The 25,957-nt window shown below is 47.0% G+C and overlaps 1 protein-coding gene across 14 annotated transcripts in view; it reads right to left on the bottom strand.

Annotated features, from left to right (window-relative positions):
- Positions 1-25,957, bottom strand: part of LOC119655867 — a 290,524-nt gene that overhangs the window by 10,503 nt on the left and 254,064 nt on the right. For 3 of the 14 annotated variants that reach the window (XM_038062011.1, XM_038062092.1, XM_038062100.1), the window contains 39 exons: positions 25,643-25,945; positions 25,280-25,585; positions 24,577-25,221; positions 23,911-24,225; positions 23,505-23,843; positions 23,141-23,443; positions 22,778-23,083; positions 21,892-22,536; positions 21,398-21,715; positions 21,003-21,335; positions 20,554-20,856; positions 20,185-20,490; positions 19,483-20,127; positions 18,694-19,347; positions 18,325-18,627; positions 17,844-18,149; positions 17,139-17,783; positions 16,537-16,851; positions 16,138-16,476; positions 15,778-16,077; positions 15,417-15,722; positions 14,715-15,359; positions 14,280-14,594; positions 13,878-14,216; positions 13,516-13,815; positions 13,152-13,457; positions 12,282-12,932; positions 11,481-12,146; positions 11,076-11,384; positions 10,708-11,019; positions 9,203-10,645; positions 8,647-9,000; positions 8,369-8,581; positions 7,681-7,878; positions 7,424-7,621; positions 6,573-7,361; positions 6,296-6,508; positions 3,941-6,232; positions 3,440-3,877 (listed from right to left, as the gene is read on the bottom strand). In XM_038062011.1, the coding sequence (XP_037917939.1) occupies positions 3,440-3,877; positions 3,941-6,232; positions 6,296-6,508; positions 6,573-7,361; positions 7,424-7,621; positions 7,681-7,878; positions 8,369-8,581; positions 8,647-9,000; positions 9,203-10,645; positions 10,708-11,019; positions 11,076-11,384; positions 11,481-12,146; positions 12,282-12,932; positions 13,152-13,457; positions 13,516-13,815; positions 13,878-14,216; positions 14,280-14,594; positions 14,715-15,359; positions 15,417-15,722; positions 15,778-16,077; positions 16,138-16,476; positions 16,537-16,851; positions 17,139-17,783; positions 17,844-18,149; positions 18,325-18,627; positions 18,694-19,347; positions 19,483-20,127; positions 20,185-20,490; positions 20,554-20,856; positions 21,003-21,335; positions 21,398-21,715; positions 21,892-22,536; positions 22,778-23,083; positions 23,141-23,443; positions 23,505-23,843; positions 23,911-24,225; positions 24,577-25,221; positions 25,280-25,585; positions 25,643-25,945 (18,216 nt within the window). Of the gene's footprint in view, positions 1-3,439; positions 3,878-3,940; positions 6,233-6,295; positions 6,509-6,572; positions 7,362-7,423; positions 7,622-7,680; positions 7,879-8,368; positions 8,582-8,646; positions 9,001-9,202; positions 10,646-10,707; positions 11,020-11,075; positions 11,385-11,480; positions 12,147-12,281; positions 12,933-13,151; positions 13,458-13,515; positions 13,816-13,877; positions 14,217-14,279; positions 14,595-14,714; positions 15,360-15,416; positions 15,723-15,777; positions 16,078-16,137; positions 16,477-16,536; positions 16,852-17,138; positions 17,784-17,843; positions 18,150-18,324; positions 18,628-18,693; positions 19,348-19,482; positions 20,491-20,553; positions 20,857-21,002; positions 21,336-21,397; positions 21,716-21,891; positions 22,537-22,777; positions 23,084-23,140; positions 23,444-23,504; positions 23,844-23,910; positions 24,226-24,576; positions 25,222-25,279; positions 25,946-25,957 lie in introns of all 14 variants that reach the window. The other 11 variants (XM_038062070.1, XM_038062077.1, XM_038061994.1 and 8 more) reach the window with 10 other exon arrangements.

Below are 25,957 nucleotides of genomic sequence, written 5' to 3'. Positions count from 1 at the left end.
AATGAAAGAGGGGTGAACACCTCGAGCGAAAAAGTGACACCCATTCAAAACACGAATGAGAAGAAACTGAGGAAAAGGCTGCACGGACGGTAGAACGAGTCAAGAGGACAGCAAACTGTCAAGAGAAAAAAGAGCTCAATTCCCAAAAAAATGGAGCAACTGAGGAGAACGGCTGAAGATGCCGGCGAGATTCGGGTTTCCGCAATTCTGGAGAAAGGGAGTGGATTTCACAAGGAGGAAATGGGAGCCTGTTGAAAGGCGGCACCTCAGAAAAGGAGAGATTATAGGAAATCGAGCCCGGCGGCTATCATCACCTCAAAACAAGGTGAAAACTCACACACTGGCATTCCCAGGAGAGCAAAGACAGATAGAGCACACCAATTTGGGAGAGATAATGTAGCCGCATTAGATGGTCCCAGAAAGGAGACCTTTGTTGCAGCTCAAGAAATCTAAGGATGTAAGCCAAATTGGAAAGTCCTTAGGACTGAAAGCCGAGCGGAGAGAGCACTTACATTGTTGGCAGCAGAGAGAGTAAGAATAGGTTGGCTTATATGCCGACTAAAGGTGCAAGTGGCACTGAATCAATGCTTTAGATGCCTTAACTTCGACTACATTTCGAAGACATACACCAAATGACAGGCCAAAGCATTACGGGAGATGCGAAGCGGGAGACCATATCAGCAAGGACTATGCAGACTATGCCCAAATTACTTACTGTGTAGCGCAGGCTCTACTTTCGCAAACATCCGTGTGGCTATAATTAGAGACCTACTTCGAAATCATGGTGAAACCGTTTGGTCCACAAACCAGCCGGAGGTATGGGCAGATGCTGAGTGCTCTGCTGCTGAACATGAGAGGACATTGGCCGAAAATCATAGGAAGGGATTTTAATACGTGGTACTCGGGATTGTCAGGACCTCACACACTTTGATGGAAGGGGCTTGAGGTTTGCATTTACTTGGTAAGTCAGTGAGGACTATGCTCGCAGTGACCACCAGGCATGTCGATTGCCAGGGCGAATCGAGCTCGAAAAAGAGCTCTCGCAGAATGGGTTGTTGAGGCATGAGGAGAGAACTTTTGAGGGAACATGTTTTCCACGGCGTTCAAGCCTTGGGTTGTATAGTCAGAGGAAAAGTCACCCAAATCCTCCCATACGTGACGGAAGCATGTGATGCTACTATGACCAGAAGGCAACAACTAACCAGTAGACAACCCAACTACTGGTGAAATAACAACATTGCGAGCTGCATGTTTGCAGGCAAGAAGGCTTCACCAGAGGTTCAGAGGAATCCCCAGTAGAGACGATCGAGAGAAAACAAAACTTAAAAGAGGACGGATGGCCTCTGAATGTTTTGCGAATGTATAAAAGAAGAGCGTTAACGTCTACAAACCGCTTTGGTTACGCTGCTCCTAGGGCACAGGTGAGGTAGCATCTGCTGAGTTGCCTTTGCCTAGACACGACCGTAAGTCGTCTTCGTCCCTGTACCTTGGGGCGGGGCTTGCTGGGTGGCAATGAAAAGCCTTGGAAGATTACCTCAGTGACTTATCGCGCCTCCTGAAAAAGATTGCTGCCACGCTCTTTCCTCACCACTAAAACAGCGGAAGGCGGATGGTACTCCTGCTCAACGAGTGCGTAATACTTCCAGGAACCGAGGGAGAAGTGCGGAAAATATCTGGTAAGATCGGCGTCCCAGGCTTAAATGCCATATCTAAGAGAGCTTTGAAGCTGGCTATGCAGCCTGGGTCCGAATTTTGACCAGTACCTTGGAGGCGTGCCAAAAGGAAGGAATATTCTCTGCTCAGTGGAAGAAGTTTCCCAAACACAATAAACCATCTGGGGATACAGCATTATATCGGTCGAATTGCCTATTGGATACAATGGGGAAGATGATGGAGAGGTTCACCAGCAATAGACTGCTGGTTGTAGTCGAAACCAGCAATGTCATATCGGAGGGACCGTATTTCGATGCACTCACTCTTTATCGAGGATGCAATAAGCATAGTGGTGAATCTGTACTGTGTTGGTATTGGACGTTGAAAATGTATTCGCTGCGCCAACTGGAGCTGAATTAAAGGCTCGTTGGCTGACATAGGTATTCGCGGATATTTGGTGAGCCTGGTCGAGAATTATCTCTCGGAGAGGACGTTCTGATACTTGGTAGATAAGGGGCCCAAAGAGTACGTTGTCACGACGGGAGTACCACAGGGCTCGGTATTGGGTCCCTTGCTCCGGAATGCCATGTATAATGGGTTATTTGCCCTTCGCGTGCCAGAAGAGGCTAGGATTATGAGCTTTGCGGATGACCCGGCTCTGGTTGTTATAGCAAATCATCCAGGGGATGGAGAGGCCTACGCGACGGAGATAGTGAAAGCCATCAAGTTCACGCTAGAGAGATCCGGTCTGATCTTGGCGGATAAGAAAACGGAAGCGCTTGTGAAAGTGGAAGTTGGTCGAAATACGGTCGTTCCAAAGCCGCCTATCAAATACCTTGAGATGATGACTGATGTCACACTGAGTTTTAGGGGAAAATTGGTGGTCAAAAAAAACGGTCGAATGTTGCTTCTAGCCGGAGACGTGCTAGCCCTTCTGGTTTCCGTGTCAGCTATGTGGGCGGAGATGTTTGCAAATTTTCAAAGAAGGAAGCACGTGAACTTAGTTAAAAGGCTGCTGGCTTTGAGAGTTTGCAGCGCTTTTAGAGGAACAGATGAGGTAGGCGGTGTCGGGCATGATCCCAGTGAACATCTTGGCGAAAGAAATGAGTGTGCTTCATCCTGCAGGACATATGTTGGGGCAGACAAAATGCAGGAATGCGGCAAGGTCACTGGTAATGCAAATGGGACGACTTTACCAAGGGTCGTTGGGCGCATAGGCTCATTCCAAACATTAGGGTTTGGCTTGGGCATAAACACGGGGAGACCAACAAACGCATTAGCCAGTTGCTCCTTGGATATGGTGGTTACGATAGGCAGTATCTTTATCGCTTTGGCTTGGATGATTCGCTGAATTGTCCTGGATGCATTGGTATGGTGGATGATCCAGAGAACGTATTGTTTTACTGCCGAAGGTTCGCAATGAAGAGAATGAATCTGAACGAAACGCACGGAAGGAGCATGAGCCCGGAGATGGACTGGAGAGCTAGTTTACGGTTTGCTACGCAATGGTGAGTTGCTGAAGGAAGTAAGAGGGGGCAGAAGCGCGCGTTCTTAAAAGCAAACGGGGTGGGTTCGCCTGCCAAAGTAATACTTAAATAGTGGTCCCGCTGGACTGAGTTTGGGGAGACCGGAGCTCCGATGTCCGCACGTCTGAGCTGGAATGGTCGTCATTTGCTAAGATTTTTAGACCCCCGTGTGGGAACCAAAAAAGGACATTCCAGGCTTTTTACTTATTCCTTAGGTATAAGGTCCTTAGGTCTAAGAACATCATATCAAGTCTACTTACTGCACAAAACGTCTGGATTTCCGTTGTAACCCACAATACACTGGCATATAGCGCGATGATTGGTGGCATTACATAAGGCGTTGATTCCGCACGTCTTGGTCAAGCATGGATCCTCGCAAGTCTTCGTTCTGGTATTGCAATATCTATTATCGGCACAATCGTAATCTGTTTCGCATTCTGGTTTATCAACAGGGACACATTCTCCGCGTGGTGTTAGTCTGTAGCCATGTTCGATTGGACAAATACATCTGCCACGTTCGTCAATGACCATACCACGTTCAAGAGCGCATACGCAATGTCCTGTCTCATCTATTCTGAAGCCCTTCTCAATTTCACATGGTGTACAATATTCGAAAATATTCAGGGCACTGCCTGGTGGGCAGACACACTTGCCGTTGTTGTCTCGAATGAATCCTTTCTCGATATGGCACAAGGACACTGGAATTGAAGTAAAAAAAAAGTGTTAAGATTGTGGTGAAACACTGTAAACTGAGTACTTACTCTTATCACACTGAACTGCTGCGTTTCCTTGATATCCTTCCAAACAATCGCAGATCATTGTCCTTACCGGCACAGTATCAATCACCTTGCAGACGGCGTTAACTCCGCACGGTTCTGTAGCATTGCAAGGATTCACGCACTCGCCAGCTATGCAAGCCTTCTGCGAAGGACAATCGTAATCGTATGTGCAAATATCATATTTTCCGATCACGCAGGCATTGTTGTGTGGGATGTAACCAGCTGGACAAGCACATTCAGGACGATGATTGTAGGTCTTGCAGATTTCATCAGCAGCACAGGCCGCCGTGCTTTCGCAAGGATTCTGGCATTTTCCGTTTACGCAAGCTTGATCGCTTGGACATTCACTGTCCGAACGGCATCCTAATGGAATACAGGATTGGTGTGGATTGCCACTGAATCCTGGCAGGCATTCGCACACAGGACGATGGTTGATTCCGTAGCATTCAGCATGGAGGCCACATGGGTTCAAATCGGCGGAACAGGCGGCTACGCACTGTCGGTTGATGCATGAGTGTTGAGGAGAGCATTCATCGTCGGCACGGCATCCGATTCGGATACATTCGATTTGAGCATTGCCTTCATATCCTTGTTTGCAAGAGCAGACTGGCTTGTGGTCCTTGATTCGGCACTCAGCGTTAATTCCACAATTGCAAGGATCCCGACATATTCCGTCGATGCAGGACCTGGATGCCGGACAATCTGTATCTGATATGCAGCCACCTACGTCCATAACAGTCTTCGTTGGTTTGCAGGTTCCACTACCGCTGCTAATATATCCTTCAGGACAGATGCAGATCATCGTTCTCACCGGTGCTGTAGGTGTAACTTCACAACGAGATGGACGATCACATGGTTCCAAAATTAAGCAAGGATTAGCGCATTTGTTATTGATGCAAGCCAATTTCGACGGGCAATCCGTATCGAATGTGCATTCTGGGACGATTTCAGGTCTACAGTCAATGTAGGGGTTGCCCATGTAGCCCACAGGACATCTACAAATGGCCAAGTGGTTTTGAGCACGACATTCAGCTCGTGGCGAACATGGGTTGCTATACAGACAAGGATCGACGCATTGTTGGTTTTCACATGCCTTCTCTGAAGGACAATCGCTGTTCGTGCGACAACCGATTATACTGCAACGTTCGTATGGGTTACCACGGAAGCCAGGAAGACATCTACACTGAGCTCGGTTTCCGCTGGCATGACATTCTGCATTTATTCCACAAGGATCATTGAGCAAGCATGGGTTAAAGCAATTTCCGTTTACGCAAGCCTGGTTAGAGTCACATTCGCGATCGATTCTGCAACCAAGACTTCTACACAAGTTGTAAGGATTGCCTTCGAATCCTTCGGCACAAGAGCAAGAAGCTCGGTGGTTCTGGACATGGCAAACCGCGTTCATTCCGCAATTACATGGGTTTCTGCATTGTCTGTTGATGCATGCTTCTTGGTCGGGACAGTCAAAGTCGCTACTGCATCCTGATGGAGTTTGAAGGACGATCGCGCGACATTCACCATTCGTATCTGGTACGGTAAGTTCAGGACATTCGCAAACCATAGTTCGGACCGGAACGCTGTCGAGCACGCTACATTGAGCGGATCGGGCACATGGTGATAGTTCCTTGCAAGGATTCACGCATTGGTTGTTTATACATGCCAGCTTGCTTGGACAGTCAGGATCTTGTCGACATTCTGGTTCGTGTAGTACAACTGGACGTCTCTCACAGTATGAGAATGGATTACCAAGAGGCATGTCTTCAGGACACTTACAGTGAGCAGCGTGGTTTATAGCGTAGCAGATGGCATTTCGTGCGCAAGGTTCGGTTCCGCAAGGATCGATGCAGTGGTTGTTGACGCAGGCCAGGTTTGAGGCACATTCATAGTCAGAGTGGCATTCAACGCGCTCGCATCGCTGGAATGGATCTCCTTCTAGTCCAGGTGGGCATTTACATGCGGATCTGTGGTTCTTTCCGTAGCACTCGGCGTTAATGGCGCAAGGATCATTCACAACGCATGGGTTGATACATTCATTGCTGATACATTGTTTGTCATTCGCGCATTCGTCATCTGATTGGCAGCCAAGCTTGAAGCATCCGAATTGAGCGTTACCAGAGTAACCTGGTCGGCAGTAGCAAACTGGATGGTGATCGCGTACGACACAGTCTGCATTGTCACCGCAATTACATGGGTTTACGCATCGCTCGTTGATACAGGATTCGGATGAGGAACATTCTGAATTGGATTTGCATCCAACAATCGTTTCAATTGTGGCTAAAATAGAGGAAAAGGAAGTCGGTAAGGAGCAAGTCAATATAGTTGCAAGGATACACTTACGTGGTATGCATCCGTCATAGGGGTTACCCAAATAACCAACAGGACATCTACATACAGCTTGTCTATTCTCAGCGTGACAGAATGCTCCGCGACCGCATGGGTTGGATTCCGCGCATGGGTTCACACAACGCTCATTATGGCAAGTGCGATCACTGGGACAGTCATCGTTTTTGTAGCACTCAGGCGGTGGCGTAGTCGATGGAGTCTTGGCCGCTGGATAGGAAAAAATAATACGAAATGAGAAACATAGGAGCAGGACATCCAGGACATAACTTACGTGTATGACATTCAATTCTTGGATTGCCCTCATATCCTGGAGGACATGAGCAATGGGCATAGTGGTTTCTTGACAAGCATTGAGCGTTGATACCGCACTGTTCAACATGACAAGCAGTGATACAAACTCCGCGTTGGCATACCTCAGGATCAGCGCAATCTTCGTTCACTTGGCAAGCTGGGGTGTCATGTTTAACTGGGACACAGTTTCTGCTGTTGTCAGCAATCATGTCGCTTGGACACTTGCAGATAACAGTCCTCAATGGCAGGGTGTCCAGCACTGAGCATGTTTGTTGAGCAGAGCAAACGTTTGGATTATCGCAAGGATTGGCGCAATGATTGTCGAAGCAAGCCAACTGGGATGGACAATCAGCATCGACTGTGCATTCTGGTCTGGGTGGTTTGGATGGTTCACGAAGGACCGAGCACTGAACGAATGGATTTCCAGTGGTTCCTGGTCGACAGAGGCAGTCTGGTTGATGGTGTCGTCCGATGCAAGTGGCTTGTGGAGCACAAGTGTCTGAGTCACAGACTGGTCTGCAGACACGGTTCAATCGGTCACAAGCTTCGTGGTCAGCGCAGTCCTCGTTGTATTGACAGTGTCCGGTGACGCAAGATATGAATGGATTGCCCTGGGTACCGATCGGGCACACGCAGCTGGCTTGGTGATTCTGAGCTCGGCATTCTGCTCCTGTTCCACATTGTTGTGAATTGTAGACACATGGGTTCAGACACTTCTCGTTTATGCAGGCCTTATCGTATGGACAATCAGCGTTTATCTTGCATTCGGCTGTGGATTGAATAGGAAATATGATTTGGCTGCATGGGAATTTAGCATTTTGAAATCCTTACGTTTGTAGCATTGAACTTGTGGGTCTCCGCCCCATCCGGTTGGACAGAAGCAAAGTGGTCTATGCTGTGAGACTCGGCACTCGGCGTTTCCTGCGCAAGGGTTGTTCTCCGCGCATGGGTCTTGGCAACGTTGGTTGATACAGGCCGTTGACATGGAACATTCCGAGTCAATTACACATTCCGGAGCAGCTTGAGGTACTGGAAAATAACAGCTCGGTTAGGAAGGGTTTTCAAGAGCAAAAGGCATAAGGGGTTACCTTGGTAGCAATTAACGAATGGATCGCCTTGTAGGCCAGCAGGACATGAGCAGATTGCTCTATGGTTCTGAGCCAAGCACTCAGCTGTTCGGGCGCATGGTGAGTTATCGACACAAGGATTGACGCAAACTGCATTGCGACACGCCTCCGTTGAAGGACATTCATCGTTCGAGTGACAGCCAGGTTCTTTGAGCTCTTCTAAAATTTCAAATGGGGTGGTGAGTAAACAGGAATATCAAGGTTGTTCGGGGGCTCTTTTCATTTCATTGGGGATGCTTCTCGGTCTCTGGGATAGGTTTAGTTAAAGCATGAGTCGTGAGCTGGGTACTAGATGACTAGGTGTCAACTTACAACCATGGGTATCTCATTAAACTAAAGGACTCCAAAAAATCACAACCTTTCGGAAGATTAGGATTCTTTGAAGCAAATCCTAAACCAAGGACTTTCGACCAATGAAATGAAGACTGAGCGCCAAAATAAGCTTAGACTGAACTAAAAAAGGAGCTACGGATGCAATCATTTGTGAATGTATCTTGTATTTTGCAGTGACACACACAGAATTTTGTGCAGAAAATATTTACATGCGGATATGTACAACTGCACACAACTCCTGGAAATTCTCATTGAACAAAAATTGGATTATTCGATAAATACCAAAAGCGAGAAACAAGAAGCAACAAATTTTTACCTTTTCTGCAACCAACATCGGCATCGCCCACATATCCTGGCTCACATTGACAAACCATTGTCCTTAGAGGCAGTGTGTCGACCACTTGGCAGGTAGCGTAGACGCCACATGGTTTCGTTACGTGGCATGGATTCTTGCATTCACCACTGAAGCATGCAAGCTTGCTAGGACAGTCAGCATCGACAGTGCATTTTGAGGTATCCAGCAAAGGAACTGAAATTGAAGGCCGGATTTGGGTTAGTAAATGAGTCCTTGGATCAGTGCATTGGTTCAATTACTTGGTGTACACTTCTCGCGTGGATTTCCAGTATATCCTGGTGGACATCTGCATTGTGGTCTATGATTATCAACGCGACATTGGGCACCAATACCGCAGTCGCAAGGATCTTGGCATCGTTCTTGCATACAGGCTAGGTTGTAAGGACACTCTATATCTGTGGTACACTCAGGTCTCTCGCAGCGAATCAGTGGATTTCCACGGTATCCTTCCAGACAATGGCATCGAGCCTTGTGGTTGTAATCGGCTCGACAGAAGGCATTCGTACCGCATTGAGTGAACGTACATGGGTCGACGCATTGGGTGTTAACGCAAGCCTGGGTGGCTGGACATTCCTCGTCCGATCGACATCCAACTGAAAACAAAAAAGGACGAATTTTCACTCTCTTTGAACTCAAAGGTTACGATTTTTTTAGTGTCGTGCAGTTTGGTCGCATTGGTAAGCCTTGAACCCAGCAAGACTCCAACCAAAGAGGCGTTGCTAGGATTGTAGCTCACTACTATTGGCTGCACCCTGGATCAACTACAAAAAATCCAAGAATCGACAGGATACTCACGCAAATGACAGAAAACTTGAGCATTTCCAGTGTATCCTTCATGACACACGCACAACGGACGATGCAACTGAACATGGCACTTGGCATTTTCACCGCAAACCTTTCCTTGAGAGCAAGGATTCCTACATTCCTGATTGATGCAAGCCTTATCATTCGAGCATTCCTCATCCCTGGTGCATTCCGGTTTTGGTACGATAACATCTGCTTGTCGTGTGCATTCAATGAATGGCGATCCATAATATCCAGTTGGGCAAGTGCAAACCGCCTTGTGGTTAATAGCCTTGCAGATAGCGTTGACACCGCAAGCATTTACGCAAGGATCTCTGCATTTCTGATTGACGCAAGCACGATCGAAAGAGCAATCTTCATTGGTGACACATTCAGGATATGAGCAAACAGCGGCTGCGCCCACAACACGACAAATTCCATTGACGCGACAAGGTGACGGGTTGCAAGGATCTTGTGGCTCGTCCTTGGGTGGTGTATGACATTCAACGAACGGATTTCCGATCATGTTCACTGGACATGTGCAGATTGGATTGTGATTGACAGTTCTGCATTGAGCACCGTAGCCGCAGACACCAGGACATGGGTCTACACACTTTGTATTAACGCAGGCCTTGTCTGTTGGACAGTCAGAGCTGAGGGTACATTCAGGTTTGCAGCCAGCTCCGGTTGGATTTCCGAAGTATCCTGGCAAGCATTCACACACAGCGTTTCCTCTGACGTTTCTGCAAATCGAATTCAATCCGCATGGAGATGGGTAGCATGGGTCTTTGTGTTCAACCGGTTCTTCCTTTTGGACGATAGCAAGGCATTGTCTGAATGGATCTCCGGTAAGTCCGCTTGGGCAGGTACATACTGGGATGTGGTTGGTTACTGTACAAAGAGCTTCAAAGCCACACACTCCAGGGCATGGATCTTGACATCTAAGTTTGATACAAGCCTTGTTTGACGCGCATTCGCTATTTCCAATACATTCCGGTCGGCATCCTTCATATGGATTGCCAAAGTAGTCCTGAATACACTCGCATACAAAGTTGTTATTGTACAAACGACAATTAGCGTTGGTACCACATGGGGATGGATCACATGGGGTCCTTGGTTCCTCTATAACAACTGGAACTTGTTCCTTGACACATCGGAAGAATGGATCACCGACGAAACCGGGTTGACATACGCAATTTGGAATGTGAGCAGAAACAATGCAGTTGGCATTATCACCGCAGGATCCGACGCAAGGATCAGCGCATTTTCGGTTGATGCAAGCCTTGTTGTATGCACACTCATCATTCGTGACACATTCAGGGCGACAATTTGGTGGGGAGCCAAGGAACTCTGGCAGGCAGGAGCATTGTGCTTGACCGTTGAGGTTTCTGCACTCAGCATTCAGGCCGCACGGTGATGGGTTGCATGGATCGTCGTGCACAGGTGGTTGGATTTCTGGAACAACAAAACCTTACTTTAGTAATTGGGACCCTAAATTTGAAATACTTGAGACTTACCAATCGGGCGACAGAAGGTGAATGGATCGCCACTGTATCCAGGGATACACTGGCAAAGGGCTCGATGTTGCACGGTATGACATTCAGCATTGATTCCACATTTGCCTGGGCAAGGATCAACGCATTTATGATTGACGCATGAATGTATTTGAGAACAGTCTGAATCTGAGTAGCATTCCAGTCGGCAATTTGGTGGTGCTCCCATGAATCCTGACAAGCATGAGCAGATCGCCTGTTGATTATGTTCACGGCACTGACTGTTTGGTCCACATGGTGATGGCAGGCAAGGATTCTGTGGTGCTGGAGGCAGTTCTATACAAAAGATTGATAAGCGATCTGTTGGTCCAAAACTAAAGACATTATCTTACTTGGAATTGCTCGGCAGCTGATGAATGCATCTCCAGTCATATCGTCTGGACATCTGCACATAGCGATGTGGTTAACCACGTCGCAAAGAGCATTTTGTCCGCAAGTTCCAGGGCAAGGATCAACGCATTTGTTACGTACGCAAGCCTTGTCACGGGAGCAGTCTGAGTTGAGGACACATTCGGGACGACATCCCTGGTAAGAGTATGGGTCACCGTGATATTCAGGAATACATGAGCACTGTCCTCCGTTGCAAACAGCATTTTGGCCGCATGGCGATGGATGGCATGGGTCTTTTGGTAGTTCATCTCCTGGGAAGAGTGAATGGTAAAAATTTTTAATCAGGATATATAGAACGGTGAGAATCTTCTCCTTCATTGCTAGTGGTCAAAGGAGGGGCTACTTACTTGGCGGTGGTGGTGGTGGCGGTGCCAATCTGCAGCTTACGAATGGGTCACCAACGTAGCCTTGTGGACACGTACAGCTTGGAGTATGATTAATAACATTACAGATGGCACTAAATCCACAAGATCCTGGACATGGATCAACACATTTCTCCCGAATGCATGCCTTGTTGCTAGGACATTCAGCGCTGATGGTACATTCCGGTCGGCAATTTGGTGGAGCTCCAATGTACGTTTCCAAACATGAACAAATTGGTGCTCCATTTTGTTCACGGCAATGCGAGTATGGACCGCAGGGCGATGGATAGCAAGGATCTCTGTGCTTTTCTTCTTCCACTGGAGTGTAGACTGGCGGTGGTGGGTAACATCTGCTGAACGCTTCTCCGGTAAAGCCTGGTTTACATGAACACAACGGAATGTGGTTTCGAACATGACATTCGGCGTTAATTCCACAGGTTCCTGGGCATGGATCTTCACATTTCTGGTTGACGCAGGCTTTGTCCGATGGACATTCAGAGCTAAGGACACATTCTGGTCGACATGCCGGTGGATTGCCAAAGAATGACGGGAGGCAACTGCAAATTGCTTGGTCGCCATTCTCCCGACATTGACTGTTGGGACCACATGGTGATGGTTGGCATGGATTTACGTATTCTGGCGGTGGTAAAGCTAGAGGAAGAAAATTGGTATCAATTGTAAATTCCTGGTGGAAACTTAACTAAACACTTCATAGATTTGCCTACGCCAACATTTTTAAGGATCTCTTAAGGTAAATATTTAGAAAATAGCTAAAAAAACGCTTACGATCGGCTGGTCTGCTACAATAGCGGTAGGGGTCTCCTACATATCCTACAATGCAATTACAAGACGGTACATGGTTCCTAGTGTAACATTCAGCATTAACACCGCAGATTCCAGGACAAGGATCGCGACATTTATTTTGTACACATGCCTTATTCGAAGGACAATCAGAGTTTATGACACATTCCGGTTTGCAACCTTCATAAGGATTTCCAAAGTATTCTGGCAAGCACTGACATGCACCTGCTCCATTCTGTTCGCGACAGATTGCATTGACTCCACACGGGTTTGGACTGCATGGGGCAATAAGTTCCGTTGGCTGAGGATCCTTCAGAATGTAGCACTGTGAGAAAGGATCGCCAGTATGACCTGCAGCACACAGACACATAGGGGTGTGGCTGACAACATGACACTCAGCATTGGCTCCACAGAGACCTGGGCATGGATCTTTACACTTTTGATTGATGCAAGCCAAATGACTGGCACATTCAGAGCTGGTGACACATTCGGGTCGACAATTTGGTGGACTACCGACGAATTCTGCAAGGCAAGAACATGATGGTGCATCGCCGATTGCTTTGCATTCGGAGTTCGGGCCACAGGGTGACGGGCGACATGGGTCCTTGGGTACAACGTCGTGGACAACAGGTTTGACTATAAGAAGACATTTTAGCACATAGCACTTTTTTAAAAGGAGACAATTGAGAAGACAAATGGTTCTAGGTACTCTCTCGGCACACTATTGACAATTTCAAGAAACACAACAAAACAAGGACATGACCATCAAAATCAGACTTAGACTTCCTGGAGCTGATTATCTACCAAGAACCAAATCTTTTCCCAATTTGTCCCCTAGTATTCGCTGAGGTCTACCTGTAGGCTGGCAAAATGTAAACGGATCGCCAGTATATCCGCTGATGCAACTACAGAATGGATTATGGTTGACTACGTTACACCTGGCATTGCGACCACAGGTGCCAGGACATGGGTCCCGACATTTCTGATTCAAACAAGCCAGATGTGGAGCACATTCTGAATTGGATGTACATTCTGGTCTACACGTGGGTGGGCTTCCGACATATCCTTGAATACAAGCGCAAATAGCTTGCTGGTTGACTTCGTGGCATTGACTGTTCGGGCCACAAGGCGATGGGTGACAAGGATTTGTAATCACTGGTTCTGAAAGGGATTCAGTTGAGTAACGAATCCTTAAAAGAGCTTATGGCTAAATTGTTACTTGGTATCGGGCTGCAAAGGACGAAAGCATTTCCAGTCATATCGTTGGGGCAGCTACACATTGGGATATGATTAATCACGTCGCATATTGCATTTTGACCGCACGTTCCTGGACAAGGATCAACGCACTTCCTATTAATGCAAGCCTTATCTCGTGGGCAGTCTGTGTTGAGAACACATTCTGGACGGCAACCAGAGTAAGGGTCTCCAAGGTACTCCGGCAGGCAAGTACATACACCGTTGTTGCACACGCCGTTTGGTCCACAAGGTGATGGGTTGCATGGGTCATCCTTGACAGGCGCTGATATATTTAAGGACATTTTAATAAGGAAAAGATCAACTTTGACAAGGTGGGTTCCTTACGTGGTGGTGGGGGTTGTATGTGACACGAAGTGAATGGATCGCCCGTGTAGCCAGACGGACATGAGCACAATGGCGTGTGGTTATTTACAGTACACAACGCGTTGACACCGCATGATCCAGGGCAAGGATCGATACAATGTTCGCGTACACATGCCTTATTGCTAGCACAGTCCGAGTTAACTACACATTCGGGGCGACAGTTTGGTGGGGCTCCAAAGTATCCAGTTAAACATGAACAGGATGCGCTACCGCTGATAACTCTGCATTGGGCATTTTGTCCACAGGGAGACGGTATACAAGGATCTCTTACCACATCATGGACAATTTCTGGTGGAGGAGCTAAAAAAAATCAATTTTTTTAGAGAGGTCTCTGTCAGATTGTACTCCTCCTGAGTTTCTTACGAGGTATCGGGAAGCATCGTGTGAATGCATCACCAGTATATCCTGGTAAGCATGAACACAATGGACTATGGTTGCGGACATGACACTGGGCATTGGTACCACATGCGCCTGGGCAAGGATCAACGCATTTCTGGTTGACGCAAGCCTTATCATATGGACATTCGCTGTTGATGACACATTCTGGACGACATCCTGGTGGTGTTCCGATGTATTCTGGAAGACATGAGCAGATTGCCTGGCCGTTCTGTTCCCTGCATTGACTATTCGGTCCGCATGGTGATGGCACGCAGGGGTTCACGTATTCGTGCACGACAGCTAAAGGACGAGGGAGGAAAATAAGTTATGTTACCGCAGAAGGATTCAGGAAATACAACGTTCATTGTCAAATTGATTAGTTTTTTGTTAGAATCGCTTAATTGCAAAAAGAAGCCTTACGTTCTGGCGGGCGAGTACAGAGTCTGTAAGGATCACCCGTGTATCCAGCATAACACGTGCAAACTGGTAGATGATTGACAACATGACACTCTGCGTTCTGACCGCATGTGCCAGGACATGGATCGCGACATTTATTCTGCACACAAGCCTTGTTTGATGGACAGTCTGAATTGACGGTGCATTCTGGGCGACATCCTTCGTAAGGATTACCGTAATATTCAGGTTGACACTGACATGATCCTGCTCCATTATGAACTTGACAAATGGCATTTGATCCGCACGGGTTCGGGTTGCATGGTTCCAGTTTCTCTATTACAGGTTCCTGTTGGACTCCACAATAAGTAAATGGATCTCCAGTGTGTCCTGCGAGACAGAGGCAAATAGGACTATGGCTTATAACTCTGCATTCAGCGTTCGTGCCACAGAGTCCTGGGCAAGGATCTTTGCATTTCTGGTTGATACAGGCTAGGTTGCTTGCGCATTCTGAACTAGTTACGCATTCCGGACGACAATTGGGTGGTGTTCCTATGAATTCCGGTAAGCAAGAGCAAGATGGTGAGTCTCCCACGGCGCGACATTCAGAGTTTGGTCCACATGGTGATGGGTAGCAAGGATTCTTTGGTACATCCTGGACCACTGGTTGAACTGATAAAAAAGGGCAACGGTTATGCTGGGACTAGCAAAGGTGACAAGTTAAAATACTTATTGGCGAGCAGGCGATGAATGGATTTCCAGTCTGGCGATCTGGACAAACGCAGAATGGGCTGTGATTAACAACGGAACATTTGGCGTTGATGCCACAGGTGCCAGGACATGGATCTCTGCATTTTTGGTTGATACAGGCTGTGCTCAACGAACACTCCGAATTAGAGGTACATTCTGGACGGCAATTTGGTGGGCTACCGATGAATCCTTCGATACATGAACAGACTGCTTGTTGGTTGATCTCACGACATTGACTGTTCGGACCGCACGGTGATGGTTGGCAAGGATTTTGTACAACGGGCGCTGAAGAAGGAGGAATTACACAAGGAACACACAAAATTTTCAATCGTATGCTTACGTGGCACCGGACTACATTGTATAAATGCATTTCCAGTCATGCCTTCAGGACATCTACACATTGGGATGTGATTGAAGACATCACAGATGGCTTGGGTACCACAGGTTCCAGGACAAGGATCAATACATTTGTTGCGGATGCATGCCTTATCTCTAGGGCAATCCGAATTAAGTACGCATTCAGGGCGACAACCAACGTAAGGGTCGCCATGGTATTCCGCAATACAAGTGCATGTACCATCGTTGCAAACAGCATTAGGTCCACACGGTGATGGGTTGCAAGGATCATCCTTAACTGGCGCTAGATGAAATAAAGGATTTGTTCTTAGAGAAGTCTCTCAAGGAGTTGTGTGTAGCTTACGTGGTGGGGGAGGAGCTACATTACAAATCGTGAATGGATCTCCGGTATAACCACTTGGACAGGTGCAACTTGGTGTATGGTTTATGACCGTGCAAATAGCCCTGAAACCGCATGAGCCTGGGCATGGATCCTGGCATTTCTCTCTGATACAGGCTTTGTTGCTTGGACATTCCGCATTTATTGTGCACTCTGGGTGACAATTTGGTGGCGAACCGATGTAGGTGGGTAGGCAAGAGCAAGACGGTGATCCGTTGACATCGCGGCATACTGCATTCAGTCCGCACGGCGAAGGCACGCATGGGTTATGGTACTCTTCCAGTTGAACCGGTGGAGGTGGAGCTACAAAAACGATTGTTACATACGCGGAACAATATTTAGTTTGGCAGCTGAGGGGCTTACGAGGTATTGGCGAACATCTAATGAACGGATCGCCTGTGTATCCTTGAATGCATGAGCATAGTGGACTGTGATTGCGAACATGGCATTGAGCATTGGTTCCGCATACTCCAGGACAAGGGTCGACACATTTTTGATTGACACAGGCTTTGTCGTATGGGCACTCACTACTGATAACACATTCTGGTCGGCAAGCAGGTGGCGTTCCAATGTAGGTTGGTAGGCAGGAACAAATGGCCTGTTCGTTCTGCTCTCTGCATTGACTGTTCGGGCCGCATGGGGATGGCACGCAAGGATTCACGTACTCATGGACTACAGCTGTTTTGTGTAGAAATGAGAAGATTGTAAACGATTGAAGGAGAAGCAAAAATATGAAGTAAGCCATGAATGTTAGTTTGAGAAGGCTTAGTGGCCTTCATCAAGCTTATTTGCGTTAGTTAGTTTATCAAGCTCAGTAAGCCGAAAAGGCTGCATGAACGATGATGATTGTAGCATTTGGTAAAGCATTGTTTGACGACTTAAGTTCTTATCTTAATATTTTTTGATTTAAATCCTATTAAGGAGCACTAGGGGGGTTGGGCCATTTATTAAAAAAGGGGCCTTACGTTGTTCAATGACACTGCAGTATCTATACGGGTCTCCGCTAAATCCTGTAATACATTCACATTGAGGTAGATGATTCACAACATGACAGAGAGCATTTTGTCCGCAAGTTCCAGGGCAAGGATCTTTGCATTTGTTCTGAATACAAGCCAAATTCGAAGGACAATCGGAATTGAGTACACACTCTGGACGGCAACCTTCATAGGGATTTCCAAAGTACTCGGGCAAGCACTGACAAGCTCCGGCTCCATTTTGTTCGCGGCAAATTGCATTGGCCCCACAAGGACTTGGATTGCATGGGTTGGGGCGTTCAGGAGGTGACTCCTGGACAATTGAACAGTGACTAAACGGATCTCCTGTATGTCCTGGATTGCAACTGCACGTGGCTGTGTGGCTGATGACATGGCATACTGCATTGACGCCGCATAGGCCAGGACATGGATCCTTACATTTTTGGTTGATGCATGCCAGATGATTGGCGCATTCAGAGCTAGTCACGCATTCTGGTCTACAGTTCGGTGGTGATCCTACAAACTCGGCGAGGCAGGAGCAGGACGGTGAGTCACCGATTGGTTTGCATTCAGAGTTAGGGCCACATGGTGAAGGTTGGCAAGGATTCTTCGGTGGTTCTTCTTGCAGTGGTTGAACTAGGATGAATAAATATAAGGTAATAGTTGTTCCTAAACGAAGGGAGGGATCATAGTTACTTATTGGTGTACAGCTAACGAATGGGTTTCCAGTGTATCGGTCTGGACAAATGCAGAATGGATTGTGATTTACTACTGTACAGCGGGCTCCTACGCCGCAAGTGCCTGGGCAAGGATCGCGACATTTTTGATTCAAACAGGCCATGTTCAGTGGACAGTCAGAGTTGGTCGTACATTCTGGTCTGCAGTTTGGCGGGCTTCCTATGAATCCTTGAATGCAAGAGCAAACAGCTTGTTGGTTGATTTCACGACACAAACTATTTGGTCCGCATGGGGATGGGTGGCATGGATTTTGGACAATCGTTGCTGCAAGAATAATTCTAGTAAGTTTCAGGCAATGGGTGCAGGCTTGGATAAGTATGTTCGCCATTTCTTCCTCTCAGCTGGAGGTGGTTAACCAATTGATTAAACTCTTAAGCTGGGACAAACCCCGTGAAATGACGAGCATAGAATCCAGACTAGTAGAACTGCGATTTCTTACGAGGTAAGGAGTTGCATTGAATGAATGCATTTCCGGTCATTCCATCAGGACATCTGCACATAGGTATGTGGTTGATTACATCGCAAAGGGCATTTCGAGCGCAAGTTCCAGGACAAGGATCAACACATTTGTTGCGAATACAGGCTCTATCTCGTGGACAATCTGAATTCAAGACGCATTCTGGTCTGCATCCTGTGTATGGATCACCAGAATATTCTGGGATGCATGTGCACACTCCATTATTACAGACGGCGTTAGGACCGCAGGGTGATGGGTTGCATGGATCATCCTTGACTGGCACAGCTAAAAAAAGGGAGGCAGTTAGAGATACTTTTCTTCCTTGACCAATTTCTGGGGGGATCATATTACGTGGTGGTGGAGGCGCGGGAGTACATGCTACAAATGGATCACCGACGTGACCAGGTGGGCATGAACAGCTTGGCGTATGGTTGATAACGTTACAAATGGCTCTAACTCCGCATGATCCTGGGCATGGGTCAACACATTTTTCTCGAATACAAGCCTTGTCACTAGGACACTCGGCGTTGATGGTACATTCAGGTCGACAGTTTGGTGGTGATCCTATGTAGGTCGGTAAGCAAGAGCATGAGGGCGAGCCGTTTATGTCGCGGCATTCCGCATTCTGGCCACATGGCGACGGTACACAAGGGTTCACGTAGTGGTCTTGTTCTATTTGCGGTGGTGGAGGCGGGATTCGATAGCATCTAGTGAAAGCATCTCCGGTATACCCTGGTTTGCAAGAACACAGAGGCGCATGGTTTCGTACATGACACTCTGCATTGGTTCCACAAACTCCCGGGCAAGGATCGACACATTTCTGGTTCACGCATGCTTTGTCGTAGGGACACTCACTACTCATAACACATTCTGGGCGGCATCCTGGCGGGCTTCCTATATAATTGGGGAGGCAGGTACAGACTGCTTGTCCGTTTTGTTCGCGACATTGACTGTTGGGGCCACATGGTGATGGTTGGCATGGGTTAATGTACTCTTGGACCGGGGCTAAAGGGGAGAGTGTATGGTTTTAACTTTCATTCATAGTTCACTATTGCAAGGGGGTTAGGGGTACATTTTTATAGGTGGTTAGAAAAAAAATGTAGGCCTATTTCTTATAGTCTAGAAGGCGAGGTTTCTTACGTTTTGGCGGCAGATCACAAATCCTATATGGATCTCCGACGTATCCCGGGAAACAGGTACAAGATGGCAAGTGGTTGACGACATGACATTGGGCATTTTGTCCGCAGCTTCCAGGACATGGATCTTTGCATTTATTCTGAACACAAGCCTTATTCGATGGACAGTCTGAGTTGAGAACACATTCCGGTCGACATCCTTCATACGGATTGCCAAAGTATTCTGGCAAGCATTCACAAGCTCCAGCAGTGCCTTGCTCACGACAAATGGCATTAGCTCCACATGGGCTTGGATTGCAAGGGTTCACATGTTCCGGTTCAGGATCGCGTTGTACACTACAATACGTGAATGGATCGCCGGTATGTCCAGCGATACAAATGCACATTGGGGTATGACTAACAACACGACACTCGGCATTGGCACCACAGAGTCCTGGGCATGGGTCCTTGCACTTCTGATTTATACATGCCAAGTGGTTGGCACATTCAGAGTTTGTGATGCATTCAGGACGGCAATTGGGCGGGGATCCTACGAAATCTTTCAGGCATGAGCATGACGGTGAATCGCCAATAGCCTTACACTCAGAATTTGGACCACATGGCGATGGATGACAAGGGTTCGGTGGTATCACATCGAAAACTGGTTCAACTGTTAATTTTTCAGAGATGTTAATAGAGTGGTTTTGTTTAGGGTTGGAAAGAATACTTATTGGGCTGCAGCTAATGAATGGATTGCCAGAGTAGCGTTCAGGACAACTGCAGAAGGGATTATGATTCACAACAGTGCAGCGGGCGTTTTGTCCGCACGTTCCAGGGCAAGGATCTCTACATTTCTGATTCACACAGGCCAGAGTCAGTGGACAGTCGGAATTGGCGGTACATTCTGGTCGACAGTTCGGTGGGCTTCCAATGAATCCTTGAATGCAACTGCAAACTGCCTGTTGGTTCACTTCGCGACATTGACTGTTCGGTCCGCATGGAGATGGATGGCAAGGGTTTTGAACAACAGGAGCTGAAATTTAGTTTTGGAGTATAAGACCACGGTTTTTTTGGCACTCATAGCTAAGAAGCTTACGCGGAACAGGAGAACATAATACAAAAGCATTTCCTGTCATGCCTTCGGGACATCTACACATTGGAATATGATTTATCACATCACATAGGGCATTTGAAGCGCAGGTTCCTGGACATGGATCTTTACATTTATTTCGGATGCAGGCTTTATCGCGGGCACAGTCTGAATTGAGGACGCACTCTGGTCTGCAACCGGCATAAGGATCTCCAAAGTATTCTGGAAGGCAGGTACAAATTCCATCGTTGCATACGGCATTAGGGCCACACGGTGAGGGATTGCATGGGTCATCCTTGACTGGTTCCGCTTTGAAATTGAGACAATTAAAATCATGGTTCGAGGATCAGGGAGTTCATATGAAGGTAGTTTAGGTGGTCACTTTTTTGACGGTTGATTCAAATTGTACTTCAAAAAAAGGGGCCACCTAAATGTCCTTATTTCGAGATTCTTACGAGGCGGCGGTGCTGGATTGCATATGGCGAATGGATCTCCTGTGTAACCAATGGGGCATGTGCAGCTTGGGACATGATTGATGACGTTGCAAAGAGCTCCTACTCCGCAAGATCCTGGACAAGGATCTGCACATTTTTGGTTAATGCAAGCTTTATTGCTTGGGCATTCAGCATTAATGCTACACTCAGGTCGACAGTTGGGTGGGGATCCGATATATGTTGGCAAACAAGAGCAGGATGGTGAGCCATTGATATTACGACACTCGGCGTTCTGTCCGCAAGGCGATGGGACACAAGGATCGCGATGTTCTTCGTGTGCAATTACTGGTGGAGCTAAAGGGATTTCATCAAGTCTTAAGCCATTGTTTTTGCTGAAGATAAAGTGAGAGTCTTACGTGGTGGAATTGGGAAGCATCTGGTGAACGCATCCCCGGTAAAACCAGTTTTGCATACACAGAATGGACTATGATTGCGAACGTTACATTCGGCATTGGTTCCACAAGTTCCTGGGCATGGGTCTTTACATTTTTGGTTGATGCAGGCCTTGTCGTAGGGACATTCTGTGCTAAGGACACATTCCGGACGACATGCTGGCGGGCTTCCACTATAATCGGGGAGGCATGTACAGACAGCTTGACCGTTGACTTCTCTGCATTGACTGTTCGGTCCACAAGGTGAGGGTTGGCAAGGATTGACGTACTCATGAACGACCGCTGTGATTGAGAGTATTTAAAAATGTTGGATTTTAGCGGAACTTTGGTAGGTGGGATTTAAAGGGGTTGTAATATTTTTTTAAGGACTCGTTTTTGTAGACCTGGTTTTCTGGACCCAGGTCCGCAAGGTTAGTAAATATTTCCAATTTTTAAATTATGTAACATTCAAATCTTACGTTTCTGGACCAAATGGCAGAATCTATAAGGATCTCCCTCGTAACCGACGAAGCAATTACACGAAGGCAAATGATTGATTACATGACACTCAGCATTCTGGCCACAAGTACCCGGACATGGATCCTTGCATTTGTTCTGTACGCAAGCCTTATTCGAAGGACAATCAGTATTCAAAACACATTCAGGTCGGCATCCTTCGTAAGGATTTCCAAAGTATTCCGGCAAACATTGACAAGATCCTGCACCGTTTTGTTCACGACAAACAGCATTTGAGCCACATGGGCTCGGGTTGCATGGGTTTATATACTCCGGTTCCGGGTCTCGTTGTACTGAACAATAACTGAATGGATCTCCGGTATGACCAGTTGTGCAAACGCATGTAGGAGTGTGGCTTATAACGTGACATTCAGCGTTTGTACCACAGAGTCCTGGGCAAGGATCTTTACATTTTTGGTTAATACAGGCCAGGTGGCTTGCGCACTCTGAACTGGTGATGCATTCGGGTCGGCAGTTTGGAGGGGATCCTATAAATTCGGCCAGACAGGAGCATGAGGGTGAGTCTCCAATGACTTTGCATTCTGAGTTGGGACCACAAGGCGATGGTTGACATGGATTTTTCGGTGGTTCATCGAGAACAGGTTGAACTAGGGGAAATGGGAGATTATAAAATTAGACCTACTCAGGGAAGGAACAAAATGAGGCTTCGTTAGACTTTGTTTGGCTGGCAATAAAGATAGTCAGGGAGTTGTTCAGTCCAACATTATTAGGTTAATTTTTGAAAAATTTTGGTGATGCCAATCATAATTGTTGGTCCTGATCAATTCAGGAATAATTTCAAATGCCAAAAAATGCCTCATTTGGTTCCATTATTCGGAAGAGATTTACTTATTAATGTGCAGCTTATGAATGGATTTCCAGTGTGTCTGTCAGGACATGTGCAGAAAGGATTATGGTTGACAACAGTACATCTTGCGTTACGACCGCAAGTTCCCGGACAAGGATCCCTGCACTTCTGATTTAAGCAGGCTTGACTCAATGGACACTCTGAGTTGGATGTGCATTCCGGTCGGCAGTTCGGAGGACTTCCGATGAATCCTTGTATACAAGAGCAAACAGCCTGTTGGTTCACTTCGCGACACTGGCTGTTTGGTCCACACGGAGAAGGTTGGCAAGGATTCTGTTTAACAGGTGCTGCAAGACGATTTTTATAAATGACTGGCTTATGGTTACCTATATGAAAATTCTTACGCGGAATTGGAGAACATTGGATAAACGCGTTTCCTGACATTCCATCAGGACATCTACACATCGGAATATGGTTGATGACGTCACAAATGGCGGTAGGAGCACAGGTTCCAGGACATGGGTCTACGCATTTATTTCTTATACAAGCTTTGTCTCGTGGACAGTCCGAATTTAATACACATTCCGGTCGGCAACCAATATATGGATCGCCATGATGTTCAGCAATACACGTGCAGACGCCGTTGTCGCATCTGGCATTGGGTCCGCAGGGGTTGGGATTGCATGGGTCGTCCTTAACAGGTTCAACTTGGGAAGTATATTAAAGTTAAGCATCTGTATCACATGATCTCTAAAAAAGGAGTCTTACTCGGTGGCGGTGGAGCTAGATTACAAATTGTAAACGGATCTCCGGTATATCCTGTAGGACATGCGCAACTTGGGGTATGGTTGATGACGTTGCATATAGCACCCACACCACAGGATCCTGGACATGGGTCCATACACTTTTCTCTGATACAGGCTTTGTTGCTTGGGCAGTCGGCGTTAATGGCACACTCAGGACGGCAGTTTGGAGGAGAACCGAAGTAGTTGGCCAAACAAGTACACGATGGAGCACCGTTGATATCTCTGCATTCCGAATAAGGGCCACAAGGGTTTGGTACGCAAGGATTTCGGTACTCTTCATGCACAATTTCTGGTGGAGGCGCTGTAATAATTGTTAAATTGAAAGGACATTCTTTCTCATCCTAACGGAGGCCGAGGTTCAATCTTACGTGGGATTGGATAACAACGAGTGAAGGCGTCTCCAGTGAAGCCTTGTTTGCATGAGCAGATAGGACTATGGTTCCGTACATTACAGACAGCATTGGTTCCACAAACTCCCGGGCATGGGTCAACACATTTCTGATCGACGCAGGCCTTATCGTAAGGACATTCACTGTTGATGGTGCACTCTGGACGGCAAGCTGGAGGGCTTCCTAAGTAGTTGGGTAGGCAAGAGCAAACGGCTTGTCCGTTAATCTCCTTACATTGACTGTTGGGACCACAGGGTGATGGTTGGCATGGGTTTATATATTCGTGGACCACCGCTGTAGACACATTTGTCAAAAAAGGTATATTTATCATTTCAGCACCGAAAAGTTGGAATTAGTTTAGCGTTTAAAGGCGGGGGAGGCGTCAGGCACAATATTAGAGGAGGAGTTGCAGGTAAATATATAGCGGTTTAGTTTGTCGGTCAGGGCAATGCAGAAGGGTTTACAGACTAGTTTTTGGGCGGATTATATAAGCTTTGAAGGGTTTTTGGTATGGTTGGGTTTCGGGGGTAAGCCAGGCACATATTATCGCATTGACTAGGTAAGGTTTTGGACAGGCAGTTAGACAGGGAGGAAGTCACTTAAAACAAAGTATTAGTAACGTTTCATAGCATTGATTATCCTTACGTTCAGCTGGGATTTTACAATATCTGTACGGATCTCCAGTGTATCCAGGGAAACAATTGCAAGACGGCAAGTGATTAACCACATGACACTCAGCATTTTGACCACACGTTCCAGGACATGGGTCTTTACACTTATTTTGCATGCAAGCCTTATTCGATGGGCAATCTGAGTTCACAATACATTCCGGTCTGCATCCTTCGTATGGATTTCCAAAGTATTCAGGCAAACATTGACAAGATCCGGCATTATTCTGCTCCCTACAAATAGCGTTTGCCCCACATGGACTAGGATTGCAAGGGTTGATGTGTTCCGGTTCGGGTTGACGCTGTTCGCTACAATAGGTGAATGGATCTCCAGTGAAACCAGCCAGACAAATACACATAGGCGTATGGCTGAACACGCGACACTCAGCATTAGATCCGCAGACACCTGGGCAAGGATCTTTGCATTTTTGGTTGATGCATGCCAAATGACTGGCACATTCAGAGCTAGTAACGCATTCCGGACGACAATTCGGTGGAGATCCAATGAATTCGGCTAGGCAAGAACATGACGGGGAATCACCTACAACGCGACATTCAGAGTTTGGTCCACAAGGTGAGGGTTGGCATGGATCCTTTGGCGGAGCATCTTGGATTGGCTCAACTGTAGACATGATATTTTGGTTATTTCGATGGAAAATAGGAAGGTCAAGTAGATTTACTTATGAGTGTGCAGCTGACAAATGGATTTCCTGTATGACGATCTGGACAGCTGCAGTAAGGACTATGGTTTGCAACCGTACATCTAGCGTTAACACCACAGACTCCAGGGCAAGGATCCCTGCATTTCTGGTTGAGACATGCCAGGTTCAATGGACATTCAGAGTTTGTGGTGCATTCTGGTCGACAATTGGGTGGACTTCCTATGTATCCTTGTATGCAAGAGCAGACTGCCTGTTGGTTATGTTCGCGACACTCACTATTCGGTCCGCAAGGAGATGGGTGGCAAGGATTCTGAATCACTGGTTCTATAAGAAAAGTTTTAGTTTGAATTCTGTCGCGATAAGGATAGATCGAAATCATACTGGGAACCGGAGAGCATTGTATGAACGCGTTGCCTGACATTCCATCAGGACATCTACACATCGGAATATGATTGATGACATCGCATAGGGCATTCGGAGCACACGTTCCAGGACATGGATCAACGCATTTGTTGCGAATGCATGCCTTATCTCTGGGACAATCTGAGTTCAATACGCATTCTGGACGGCATCCTGAGTAAGGGTCCCCATGGTATTCGGCAATGCAGGTGCAAACACCATCATTGCATACAGCATTGGGTCCGCAAGGGGACGGGTTGCAAGGATCGTCCTTCACAGGTTCAGCTAGATATCGGA

The sequence above is a fragment of the Hermetia illucens genome, chromosome 1 (genome assembly GCF_905115235.1).
Source record: "Hermetia illucens chromosome 1, iHerIll2.2.curated.20191125, whole genome shotgun sequence".
In the NCBI taxonomy this organism is placed as follows: Eukaryota; Metazoa; Arthropoda; class Insecta; order Diptera; family Stratiomyidae; genus Hermetia; species Hermetia illucens.
Note: the sequence above shows the minus strand (reverse complement) of the source record. Positions and strands in the feature narration are given on the sequence as shown.